The sequence below is a fragment of the Pan paniscus genome, chromosome 13 (assembly GCF_029289425.2).
Source record: "Pan paniscus chromosome 13, NHGRI_mPanPan1-v2.0_pri, whole genome shotgun sequence".
NCBI classification, from domain to species: Eukaryota; Metazoa; Chordata; class Mammalia; order Primates; family Hominidae; genus Pan; species Pan paniscus.
This window is the reverse complement of record NC_073262.2, coordinates 90,008,621-90,023,076: the sequence shown is the minus strand read 5'-3', so window position 1 is coordinate 90,023,076 and position 14,456 is coordinate 90,008,621. Positions and strand designations below refer to the sequence as shown.

The following is a 14,456-nucleotide window of genomic DNA, read 5'->3' as shown; positions in this document are numbered from 1 at the left end:
GTGCAGAACGTGCAGGTTTGTTACATAGATATGCATGTGCCATGGTGGTTTGCTGCACCCGTCAACCTGTCATTTGGGTTTTTTTTTCTTTCATTGTTGTTGTTGTTTTTATTATTATTATACTTTAAGTTTTAGGGTACATGTGCATAATGTGCAGGTTAGTTACATATGTATACATGTGCCATGCTTGTGCGCTGCACCCACTAACTCGTCATCTAGCATTAGGTATATCTCCCAATGCTATCCCTCCCCCCTCCCCTGACCCCACAACATAGGTGGGAATTGAAAAATGAGAATACATGGACACAGGAAGGGGAACATCACACTCTGGGGACTGTCATTTGGGTTTTAAGCCCCACATGCATTATGTATTTCTCCTAATGCTATCCCTCCCCTCACCCCCACCCCCCGACAGGCCCCAGTGTATGATGTTCCCCTCCCTATGTCCATATTTTCTCATTGTTCAACCCCACTTATGAGTGAGAACATGCAATGATTGGTTTTCTGTTCCTGTGTTAGTTTGCTAAGAATGATCATTTCTAGCTTCATCCACGTCCCTGCATAGGACATGAATTCATTCTTTTTATGGCTGCATAGTATTCCATGGTGTATATATGCCACATTTTCTTTATCCAGTCTATCATTGATGGGCATTTGGTTTGGTTTCAAGTCTTTGCTATTGTGAATAGTGCTGCAAGAAAACATACGTGTACATGTGTCTTTATAGTAGAATGATTTATAATCCTTTGGGTATATACCCAGTAATGGGATTGCTGGGTCAAATGGTATTTCTGGTTCTAGATCCTTGAGGAGTCACCATACTGTCTTCCACAATGGTTGAACTAATTTACACTCCCACCAACATTGTAAAAGTGTTCTTATTTCTCCACATCCTCTCCAGCATCTGTTGTTTCCTGAGATTTTAATGATCACCATTCTAACTGGTGTGAGATGGTATCTCATTGTGGTTTTGATTTGCATTTCTCTAATGACCAGTCACGATTAGCTTTTTTTCATATGTTTGTTGGCTGCATAAATGTCTTCTTTTGAGAGGTGCCTGTTCATATCATTTGCCCACTTTTTGATGGGGTTGATTGTTTATTTCTTGTAAATTTGTTTAAGTTCTTTGTAGATTCTGCATATTAGCCCTTTGTCAGATGGGTAGATTGCAAAATTTTCTCCCATTCTGTAGGTAGCCTGTTCACTCTGGTGATTGTTTTGCTGTGCAGAAGTTCTTTAGTTTAATTAGATCCCGTTTGTCAATTTTGGCTTTTGTTGCCATTGCTTTTAGTGTTTTAGTCATGAAGTCTTTGCCCATGCCTATGTCCTGAATGGTATTGCCTCGCTTTTCTTCTAGGGTTTTTATGGTTTTAGGTCTTCCTTTTAAGTCTTTCATGCATCTTGAGTTATTTTTTGTATAAGGTATAAAGAAAGGGTCCAGTTTCAGTTTTCTACATATGGCTAGCCAGTTTTCCCAACACCATTTATTTTATAGGGAATCCTTTCCCCATTGCTGGTTTTCGTCAGGTTTGTGAAAGATCAGATGGTTGTAGAAGTGTGGTGTTATTTCTAAGGCCTCTGTTCTGTTTAATTGGTCTATGTATCTGTTTTGGTACCAGTACCATGCTGTTTTGGCTAATGTGGCCTTGTAGTATGGTTTGAAGTCAGGTAGCATGACGCCTCCAGCTTTGTTCTTTTTGTTTAGGATTGCTTAGTCTTGGCTATACAGGCTCTTTTTTTGGTTCCATATGAAACGTAAAGTAGTTTTTCCTAATTCTGTGAAGAAAGTCAATAGTAGCTTGATGGGGATAGCATTGAATCTATAAATTACTTTGGGTAGTATGGCCATTTTCACGATATTGATTCTTCTATGTATGAGCATGGAATGTTTTTTCATTTGTTTGTGTCCTCTCCTATTTTCTTGGGCAGTGGTTTGTAGTTCTCCTTGAAGACCAGGTCCTTCACTTCCCTTAGAAGTTGTATTCCTAGATATTTTATTCTCTTTGTAGCATTTGTGATTGAGAGTTGACTCATGATTTAGCTCTCTGTTTGTCTATTATTGTTGTATAGGAATGCTTGTGATTTTTGCACATTGATTTTGTATCCTGAGACTTTGCTAAAGTTGCTTATCAGCTTAAGGAGTTTTTTGGCTGAGTCGATGGGGTTTTCTAAATATACAGTTATGTCATCTGCAAACAGACAATTTGACTTCCTCTCCTCCTATTCAAATACACTTTATTTACAGCTGCGATCAAGTTATTTATATACATGCTTGTGTATGTATGTGATATTTTTCATGTAAAATTCAAAGCTTCCTCATTCGTCTCTTCAGACTCTTTTTAAATACAGATATTCTATTATTTAACTATATTTGCTAGCTGCAGTTTAGTATATGGTTGTGTTGGATCACTGTTCAAACCATTCTCAAAATGTATCATTGTTAAGCCATTCTTATAGAATTTATTATGACTTTCATAACATTTTTTGATATACCTTAATGTAGATTATAGTGAAAATTTCAAAGGCAGAGGCACTTGCCTCCCTTCCTTCTCCTACATTCTAAGGGCATGAGTGACATACTGTGTTTAAGTTGTACCCTGAGACTGCCTGGCTTTGCATTGTGTGCATAAAAGAGTCAGCACTGAATCCTGGCTCTACCACAGCTGCCTGTGTATCATCTCAGAGCAAGTTTTCTGTTTTATTTTGTTTTTAACCTCTCTGTGTCTTTGTTTTCTCATCTGTAATGATGGAATAATAAGAATATATACCTCACAGGGTATCATAAGGATTAAATGAGATGCTTTCTGTTAAGTGATCTGGCACAGTTAGTGCATAGAATATTATAAATTCTTGAAAAAATGCCTTCCAAGTTTCCTCACTTGTAGTTTCTGCATACCATGCTTCTACTCTGAGGAGAGCTTGAAGAAATTATAATATATCGTTTGGGCTACCCAGGAGATTCCAGAACAAATGCAAGACAATATTTTATTACAAAAGATCTGGCTGCACAGAGGGGTACATGATTCAGACTTCTAAATCAGTAAGGTTCAGGAAGTGAAAGCACCTAGCAAATGCAAAATGTAACATCATCTACACTATCCTTGGAAACATCTGTTCATGTAAACTTTAAGGAAGAAGAGTAAGGATGAAATACAGGAATATAGCCCATCAAGCTGGTCAGTAAGAAAAGAAACGAAAATCCACATTATTTGCCTAAAACTTTCCCATCTTGTTGGCCTAAAACAAGATTAGGAACCTATTTTTCTGTCCGGATAAATCATTCTGTCCTTGTTTAAGCTTCAGAGCTCCTTCTTGGTCCTGGCCAATTCCAAGCTCCTCAGAAGAGCCCTAGTAATTGTTCTCATGGTTATCATATGTTTTTGCACAACTTTTATAAATAAGATATTTTAATCACAAGTCATTCCACTCAGACTTCCTCCATCACATTTCCATGTGAGCAGGGTGGTACTGGAGTGACTACAGCATTTTTGAGATCCTGTTGAGGGGAAGTTGAGAGATGATACATTTAATTTGGGTTCAGTGACAGATATTTAGGTGACTTCAGTGCATAGTTAAGTGATTGTTTGGGAATGACTTCCAGAAACTGTCCTACAGCCACTGTATAGATTTACCCCAGTTCCTGTCATGACCCAAGCATGGTACTGTGATATCAAAATAGCCTGATGGGCCTACTAGCTATGTAAACTTTATGAGTATGTCAGTTAAAGGTTTCTTCTTTTCTACTGAACTAGTTTTGCTCAAGGGTGGGTGAAATTCAGACATAGTTCTTCTAAAATTTAAAATTCTTCTTTTATTTTTGCTTATAGTAAATGGAAATATTTACAGAAAATAAAGTAAGATGAAGGGATTATAATTCTCAAAACTATGTTGTGTGGAAACATAGCATGGAAAATAGCATCCAATTCATTCTAAGACAATTATTTATAAAATAGCTAATAGAATAATTAACTCTATTGTCAACTCTAGTTTCTAGTTTCACATTTTAAATCAGACTTCCCATTTGGAGAAGCACTTTGCATTTAAAAATTTTCATATAATTGGGATCATCTAAATTGCAATGTTTCTACTGCCTTTTTATAGTTTATGATTTAATGTATTAAGATTATAAAATATTTGATATTAAGCAGATAAAAGAGCATTTTTATCTTTTTTTAAAGAGCAATGGATGCTTATGAATGGAATATATTAGGATGAGTGGAATAACAGCTGACATGTTGATTTGTCACATTTCATTCTCACACCTGTTGAAATGGCTTATTCTGCTTTTGCCTTTATCGTATTTCTGTGTCTGCAAACATTGCTTTTCATAGATGTGTTTCCATTAGGATTATAGTGAGCTGTATATTTTTGAAGCATATGTTCTATTAAATTTTCTAAAAATAGTGGTAGAATATTTTTGTGCCCAGTTATTTTTATGACACATGTGTCCATTTAGCAAATGCATGCTCTTTGTTAATTCTTTTCTATAATAAATGGGAAACTACTATTTTTTGCAATTTTTAAACTGTGTGGATATAAATTATATTTGGTGCATAGATTGAAAATTTAAGATTATTAAACAAAGGGCAGATGCCAGAACTAAGGGTGAGGAAAAAGAAAAGAGAATAGCCATTAGCCCCTGTGGAGCTCTTCTGGAATTAATATTCATGATTCTATGGAAGGCATAAGGAATGGGCATAGAGAAAATGGACCAAAGTAAAAGATATTGACTGGGTGAAAATAAGAAAGAGATAAACTCTAACTTGGGTGAAAATAAGAGAAAGATAAACTTGTATTATGCGAGAGAAAGAGAAATAAATATGTTTCAGTAGGACCCTGTTTGCTGAGTCACATTAGAGTGTCAAAGGTTTATGTCTCCCATCCAAAGAAACTACTGTCTCTTCGAGAAAGTTGTTAAGGCACAAAAATAGTGAATATTATGTCATTGCAGACAGTAATTAACAGGAAGTCTTATAGAATGTCAAATTATTTTAGCTCTAGAATGACTGGGGTTGAATATCAGCTGGTTCAAAGTTCCCTCATAAGTAAAAGAGGATTACAGTGATATTTTGGAGAGGTGTTGTAAAGATTATTGTTACTAGAAGAAACAGGACAGTTTTTGGTTTGAAAGATGAAAATGGTTATTATGGTATAATATACATTTAGAAAGTATGTCATATGGACATGATAAAGAGGGGATGCTTTAAAAATTAGCATTTTTCTATAAACAATTATTTTCTTTGATATGAAAATGTTCAAAATCTTTAGTTTTTAGACCACAGATTTTTTTAATTGCACGTGAAAATGAGCTGAGAAAAACTGAAATATTCTTCAACTGAATATGTTCCACAGTAATTATACCATAATTTAATTTTACTTTTTAAAAACTTGTTTATTAAAATTGATGTACTTGTTAAATTGATAAATCACAATTCCAGAAATATAAATTAATGCCTTAGGCAATAATACCCTTTAAAAATATTCTTGTACATTAAAAATATCTTAAGATTTATAAAATTGGAGATACTTGAATAATGCTTCTTAATATTAAATATGAAATGATTTTCAGATGCCATTTTATTTCGTTTTTAGGTGAATCTTTTTTTCTTGTTAAATATTGTACGCGTTCTCATCACCAAGTTAAAAGTTACACACCAAGCGGAATCCAATCTGTACATGAAAGCTGTGAGAGCGACTCTTATCTTGGTGCCATTGCTTGGCATTGAATTTGTGCTGATTCCATGGCGACCTGAAGGAAAGATTGCAGAGGAGGTATATGACTACATCATGCACATCCTTATGCACTTCCAGGTATGGCATTCTTGATAAGAAGGCAGCTTGAGAAGTTTGGTATTAAATATACATATAGCTTTGGTTTACTCCTGACTACTTGTACAGCTATTTGGTTACAAATACATGTATCTTTCCATTTGGATTCAGATCATTCTATTTTTCTTTTACAGGGTCTTTTGGTCTCTACCATTTTCTGCTTCTTTAATGGAGAGGTATGATAATTGATTTTATTCCTTCTATTATTTTATATTTACTGTCTATCTATCCATGTATTTAAATGAGATAAAATTATAAATTCCCCAGGAACAACCATGTTAAATTCTGTTTCCATCAGGGAAAGAACCATAGAATCTCTTACCATAGGTTTAACTCTCCTTCTCAAATGCTCAGGTCATATTGGAGTTCAAAGCCAGGGAAAAGTCAACCTCACTTAAAAATATTTCAAATGCTATTCATCTAATCTTTTGAGATACCTTTGAGTCCCATTAAGTCTGAGCTTTTCCCCAGATACAGTGCCAGGCAATCCCAAATCTCATAGAACATACACTCTAATAGGAAATAAGAAATAGGATCATCTCATTTTCCCTCTTTCTCTTTTTTGCCTGTCTTACAATGTAGCCTATGGAAACAACTTTATGGCAAATACGAAAGGATTTTAAAAATTAAACTCTTGGTTATACAGGGAAGAAATTCAATGGGTTAGGAAATTTAGAAGAGAATGCTCTAATTCATAACATGACCATGTACTCTTCAGTACTTCTAGATTTTTATCCATGCGTTTCCTACTTGGGAAGTTTCAGGCATTTTGAAAGCTGGTAACATATTTCTTATGCATACAAATGTGTTATAGCTCAGTAATCTGAGCTCTATTGACTTAGCTCTTTATATGTTTTTAATCTGCTCGACACAATTTAACCTGTAGGAGGATTTTGGCAAAATTGAACAAAGTTTAGAAATCCAGACAGCAGCTGAGTGAGACACAGACACTTGATAATGTGAAGCTTATCATAAAGCTTCAGATGGGGAACACATGGGACCAGTTGGTATAACCTATGACAACCATTCCTATGAAACAAATGAACATTGGAAATCATGCACACATCATGAAAAACTATAACATGTTATTTGCACTTGCTTAAGTAATATTTTTACTTCCTCATCTTGACATATAATAAAACTCAATGTTTAGTTTTTAATTAAAATATATCTCAAGTTCAACACGTATTTATTTATATTATTATTATTTATCTATATTTATTTATTTGTAATGAGGTGTAGAATTGCCACACATTGTAGACTATATTTCATACATTTAAGTGGTACTTCCATAATTCTTCTGCTATACAGAAGACAAGAGCAACTTTTTCTGAAATCAGAGAAGCATAGACAGAGAATGCAGTTACAAAAAATAGATAAATCATTTGTTTGATAGTAAAATTCAAATAGATTTTATTATATACCTCTATAAATTTAATGTTATATACACTGAATTAGACAACCCTAAATGCTACTTGTATAGGATGTAATAATTAAATATAGATGAGAGTGATATGGACAACATGCTAAAGAACATGCATGAAATAGGAAAGGTAGACCTCTGTATCTACAGAAACAGATTTTAATTCTATGAACTAATTTTTAAATATTCAAAACACACTCACTAGTAAAATATTTTGTAATAGGAAGCAGTGTAGAATAAACACAGCAATGCATTTAATCACCAAAGATGCTACTTTTCATCTTGGCTGTGATATTTTGGCAAATGCTGGCAAATTTCAGGAGCCTGTGTCTATCTTTCTTAAAGGGAAATTAAAGCAAGTTCTCTACACAGGTCTCAGAAAAATAAATACAAGCTAAGAAAGATAAAGTTTTTAGCACCATGCCCCACTTCATGAGATTCTCAGTATACTTATTATTTGATTTGTCAAATCACTTATTTTCAAAAATACATGTGCAAACAGGAACATTAATCATTTTGGATCAAAATCCCAAATTGGCTCTTTTATTTAGAAAGAGTGCCCAGGGAATATCTAAAGTAATGCCTAACACTCCTGTTACACTCGATCTGTGTAAACAAAAGGGACACAGAACCTTGATCTTCTGCCATGTCCTAAAATTGAGAAAATTTTGACATTGGAAAATTACAATAATACAAAATGTTTGAGTTAGGTTGTTGCCAAATCTTTCAGTTCCTCACAGCATTTCTAATATCTGTTCCTTTTCTTCATCTCTGGAGATACAATCCCTGTTTCAGTATGATTCATTTCTCTTCTTAAGAAATACTATGATCCCTCCCTTTTTGTCTCAATGCCTCTTACTTTTTCCCACTCTCATAACATGAAGAAACAACTGCCAAATTCATTTTGTTCCAACTATGTCATGTACTTCTTAAAATCATTTGCTCAGGCTTAGTTTCCTTCTTGTTTTCCACATTAGGTCAAATGCCTGCCTTTAGCTTAATATTTGTGCTTTTTTCTTTCCCATCTTTTATGTACTTTTTAGCCAATATCTTGCTATTAGCATTTCTCACTAGTTAAATAAATGTGGCTTGACAAGTGCTTGGATTACTTTCACTTTATCCCTAGTGCCCTCAGACAAAAATGTGCACTGTGATCATAAACTAGGGACTCTAGTCATCAGAAGATTATATTTAACAACACCTGAGGGTAGATATTCCATAAGATGAGCAAAAAGTTTTGTTGAGAACAATTATACCCAAATTCTTTAATGAGAACTACGTAGAATTTTTATAAAAGTTTCGTAAATATTTTAAATTGATTCCCATTAAGGAGTATAAAGTTAGTTCCTTATTGGGTGTTAATGGGTATATAAAGTTGTAATGTTACATTCTAAACATTTGCCTTACTACTTATACATGGTCATGCATAAAACAATAAAAACATTCATATCTTTAATAACACCCAGCTATCTTCCCTTACAATGGAAATTTGCTCCCACTGATTTTTTCTCATTAAAAGTTTATTAAGAGTAGCTGCTTTAATGTCGTATTTAACAGGTGTGATATTGTATTAGAGGAAGCAGAAGAAAAATGTAACATCCTTAGAGCAAATAACATAAACAAACAAGTCTACAAGGCCTGTGGATCTTTAATTAGGTTTATTTTTAACTATAGTAAGACCTCACTGTTCATGAAATTGGCTTTCTATGGTTTTTCTGATGATTTAGCTGCAAGGAAGAAATAGAGTGATGACCTTAATCAAAGTAGATATTTTAAGAGCAAACAGTCATATATTTCAATAGCCATTTTCCTTCCAAATTGAATTTAAGCTTTCCTTTTTAAGACTATAAGTACTAGACTCACAGCTAAGATATTACTTCCTGTCAGCTTTTTCTCATACTTTATATAGAATTTTTTATACAAAGCTATATGCCACTTCCCCTCAACCAGAAACTATATTGATTATGTACTCAACCAATTCAGCATTTAGTAACAAAATGAGGAGAAGTTTATGAAACAAAAAATAAGGATCAAAAATATTTCTCATCAGATGTATCTAGATAATTGGTCAATGGTCATTTTTATTTTGAATCTCTGAATATGTATTTAAAATTCACAATCTGAAGCCATTCAATTTGTAGTTTGCTCATGATCTTGAGGTTGTTACATATGCAGATGTTATTTTTAAATTATCTTAATTTAGATATTTTATATGGAGGATTTAGAATTATATTACTAAATTGAGAGGAAAGTTTAATTTTTGCAAGATAAATAAATTTGTTGCCTTATAAATGCTTTTATTTTCAAAGCATATTTACATGAATATAAATTGTTTTCTTCAGATATGGTTACCATATATTTTTTTAATTGAGCTTGAAAGGCCTGAAGTTACTGAACTTCATCATAATGTAACTTTCAATACGAAGTTATTTCATTTTAATTATATAATTTTTGAACTATATAGTAGAGTGAAATTAACTGATAATTTTAATACCTCATTTAATTTTACCTAAACACATTGTTGGCTTTATATTTGCTCCTTCTTTTTTCCTACATGAAATGAGACAATAAAACTTTGGGTTTATTTTAAGTGACAGACTATAAGATACTTTAACAGGAACTCTGAAGTATCCTGTAAAGCTGCAGACATCCTGGAACACCTATTTTCTATAGAATGTTTGTAATTGGAGGAATTGAGGTTTTGTGTGTGTGTGTGTGTATGTGTGTGTGTGTGTGTGTGTTTTAATCCATTAGACTAGGAAATAACAAGAGAGAAGTAAGCCCTTTTTAAAGATTTAATATTGATTTGTATACATGGATATAGTGAAGAGAAAGTTGAGGAATTCTATATAAGTAGTAGAAAGTTAAACAATTATACTTCAGTACGTAGAAAATGAATTACCAGAAAATTGCTGTGAGATGCTCAGATTCCCTTTGGAAAAGCACTGAAAGAGCCAAAGAGCAATAGAGAGCTTGGGGAAGACCATTCAAAGCAAACCCACTCTGGGCAGATATAGATCGGGTCACAAGGATTTGGCTAACACATTCATAACCTAAAAGCAGGCTGCTCCAAGCCAGTGTGCTCACTCATCAGACACGGAAAAGTCCTCAAGGTACTTGAGCTAGAGATGTATTTAAATATTCTCATTTGTGCCTGTTGACTGACAATGAAGAAAATTCACTCTTGTGCCTTACATTCCATTATGACCAATATTTTACTGTATAGGACCCACCTACCCCTGATCTCTAGCTTCAAACAGAGGGGAAGGAAGTCATTAAACTGCAAATTTATTCATCAGAAGAGGATTCAAATATATAAAAATGGAGTGGTTACATTCCTAAATTTATTTTTCACAATATTCACCAGATTTATAATTATTTGTTCAACACTTTTCTTTCCTCTATGTAGTAAGCTCCATGAAGACAAATATCATGCTCCCTTTTTTAGAATGTAGCACAATTTCTGGCATATGGGAATCACTCAAAAACAAAGGTTGCTGCTACTGCCCTGCTGCTGCTGCTGCTGATTTGTATTCTTCGTATCCTAACTTCTTTTCTTTTGTGTATCTTTCGCTTATCCTGTCACGAATTGTCTTCTCATTCTATTAATAAAGACATTAATATAAAACTCAATGTTGTACATGAAATCTTGTAAATGGGGGTCCAGATTACCTATTTGTTTGGCAACAATAAATACATATGCATTATAAAAGCTTTGAAGACAAAACATGCCATGAAAAATATTAATGGAATGTAAAGTACAATGTAATTGTAATACATTTCCTAATGTGAAGATGGTACACTTAATTTTTTAAATTAAGAAAATGAAGCTATATTATTCACTAATTAACATAACTTTTTTTAAAAAAGCTCTTCTCCAAGACCTATTTAATTGTGCTTCAAAAACAATGTCTTCATTTCAATTAATGGGTTGTTCTTGTTCTTTCTGTTTTCCTTTTGATTGATAGGTTCAAGCAATTCTGAGAAGAAACTGGAATCAATACAAAATCCAATTTGGAAACAGCTTTTCCAACTCAGAAGCTCTTCGTAGTGCGTCTTACACAGTGTCAACAATCAGTGATGGTCCAGGTTATAGTCATGACTGTCCTAGTGAACACTTAAATGGCAAAAGCATCCATGATATTGAAAATGTTCTCTTAAAACCAGAAAATTTATATAATTGAAAATAGAAGGATGGTTGTCTCACTGTTTTGTGCTTCTCCTAACTCAAGGACTTGGACCCATGACTCTGTAGCCAGAAGACTTCAATATTAAATGACTTTTTGAATGTCATAAAGAAGAGCCTCACATGAAATTAGTAGTGTGTTGATAAGAGTGTAACATCCAGCTCTATGTGGGAAAAAAGAAATCCTGGTTTGTAATGTTTGTCAGTAAATGCTCCCACTATGCCTGATGTGACGCTACTAACCTGACATCACCAAGTGTGGAATTGGAGAAAAGCACAATCAACTTTTCTGAGCTGGTGTAAGCCAGTTCCAGCACACCATTGCATGAATTCACAAACAAATGGCTGTAAAAGTAAACATACATGTTGGGCATGATTCTACCCTTATTGCCCCAAGAGACCTAGCTAAGGCCTATAAACATGAAGGGAAAATTAGCTTTTAGTTTTAAAACTCTTTATCCCATCTTGATTGGGGCAGCTGACTTTTTTTTTGCCCAGAGTGCTGTAGTCCTTTTGGTAACTACCCTCTCAAATGGACAATACCAGAAGTGAATTATCCCTGCTGGCTTTCTTTTCTCTATGAAAAGCAACTGAGTACAATTGTTATGATCTACTTATTTGCTGACACATCAGTTATATCTTGTGGCATATCCATTGTGGAAACTGGATGAACAGGATGTGTAATATGCAATCCTACTTCTGTATCATTAGGAAAACATCTTAGTTGATGCTACAAAACACCTTGTCAACTTCTTCCTGTCTTACCAAACAGTGGGAGGGAATTCCTAGCTGTAAATATAAATTTTGTTCCTTCCATTTCTACTGTATAAACAAATTAGCAATCATTTTATATAAAGAAAATCAATGAAGGATTTCTTATTTTCTTGGAATTTTGTAAAAAGAAATTGTGAAAAATGAGCTTGTAAATACTCCATTATTTTATTTTATAGTCTCAAATCAAATACATACAACCTACGTAATTTTTAAAGCAAATATATAATGCAACAATGTGTGTATGTTAATATCTGATACTGTATCTGGGCTGATTTTTTAAATAAAATAGAGTCTGGAATGCTATATTTGGTAAATATTTTAAAGACAACCAGATGCCAGCATCAGAAGTCTGTTTGAGAACTAAGAGAACAGAAACATCTATCATAAGATATATTTATTTTAAAAACACAAGGTCACTATTTTATTGAATATATTTGTTTTGATAACTCATACCTAAATAATAGGTGTGTTTGACATATTTCTTTTTTCATTTTGACAATGAACTCACATTCTAATCCAGAAATTTTAAACAACTACTGTGATAAATACCAATCTGCTACTTTTATAGATTTTACCCCATTAAAATATTACTTTACTGACTTTTACTATGTGAAGATATATAGCTTTGGAAATGTCACAGGTTATTCAATAAATATAAAAAACTAGAAGGATACAATATATACCATATACAATGCTTTAATATTTTAATAGAGCTACTGTATATAATACAAATCAGGGAAATACTTGAATATATCATTGAGAAAAAATTATTGTCAGATCTTACTGAATTATTGTCAGACTTTATTAAATAAAGATAGAAGAAAACCTTGCTAATGAATTAAAGTGAAATTTGCATGGGATTCAGTTTCTCTAATGTCATTTTCCGCTGAAATCTCTAAAGAACAAGAATGACTTCAATTAGTAAAAGTCAATTTTGGGAAAAGTCATGGGTATCTGTTTTTTAAGTGTGTCAATCTGATTAAAATGGATGAAACAAATTACTCATCATAAGTTGTTTCTTAAGCTGTCAATATGTCAATAGATGGTGAGTTCAGAACTTATTTCAAATTGCTAAGACAAATTATCTAAATTCGTAAGAATTAACATATAGAATGGTCTGGTCAATACATTTATAATTTATCTATGCATGAAAAAGTATTGTTTTGTTTTAAACATGAATTTCATAGCAAGCTGCCATAGAAAGGAACGCAGGCTGTTCTGGACCTTCAACTGCCTAAATTATACAAAAATTCATTTTAATAAACTCAATTATTAGCTATTTATTATTCAAAGACCCATATTTAAATCCTTTGCTGACCATGTTGACATATATCAGCCTTCTTCTAGACAAACTGTCAACTCTCAACCATCTTGACAGTAGAAGTGACAGTAAAAAATGTTGAATGATCAGAGATTATATTAAAATGAACATGTAATTTTCAAGTATTTTTGTTGTGCTTTTATAATATTAATTATAGATCAGATTTATTTTATAGCCAGGGTTTGTCTGTTGTACAGTCTTGAGGCGTAGCAGTCATTCATGATTAATCACTGTTAGTTTTGTACCCATATATTTTTAGAATAGTTTTAAATGTTAGATTTCTCAAAAGCTAAATGCTACTTAATATCTTTGTATCATACTCATAAAGCAAAGTAAATCTGACACTTTTTTTTAAAGCAAACTTCTTTGCTGTCAAAAAAATAAATTTGGGGGAATTTCTAGCTTTTAAAATGTAGATCTGCATTTTACTGTGATTACTTGTGAAAGTCATATTTTAATTTTCTAAATTCTAATTTGTCATTTTATTTCCTAAAGTTAATTTCCAATGCATTTATTCATAAAATATTCATTCTGGAATGCAGTGTTTGTTTAAATGTAATCCAATTTATATAGAATTAGTGGTGGCTGTAGTGCTGTATTTATTGCTTATAAATTTTTTTAAATGTGAACTTACTTTTAATTTTCTCTTGGTTTTAATCTGCTAGTAGAAACCACTAGTTATCTGTAAAAATATATTCAAGATATTCTGATCAATTATAACAATTTATGTTATGCCTAGAGTATATCTCTATTTTTTGATTGTATGAAAATATTAAAGTTATGAGTTAAAGTTTATTTTCATTGATATTTACTAGAGTGCCAAATAATCTAATTTATAAACATAATTCTTACAGTAATCAATGGGATACTTCTCAAAATTAACAAATCTCTTAACAAAATATCTCTTTTGCCCTCTTTAAAGT

At 32.7% G+C, this 14,456-nt stretch overlaps 1 protein-coding gene across 2 annotated transcripts in view; it reads left to right on the top strand.

The window, feature by feature from the left end:
- Positions 1-13,072, top strand: part of CALCRL (calcitonin receptor like receptor) — a 103,719-nt gene extending 90,647 nt beyond the window's left edge. For both annotated transcript variants that reach the window (XM_003823512.5, XM_003823511.5), the window contains 3 exons: positions 5,593-5,811; positions 5,964-6,005; positions 11,221-13,072. In XM_003823512.5, coding sequence (XP_003823560.3) covers positions 5,593-5,811; positions 5,964-6,005; positions 11,221-11,436 — 477 coding nt within the window. In that variant the 3' untranslated portion in view covers positions 11,437-13,072. The remainder of the gene's footprint in view (positions 1-5,592; positions 5,812-5,963; positions 6,006-11,220) is intronic.
- The last annotated feature ends 1,384 nt before the right edge of the window (positions 13,073-14,456 follow it).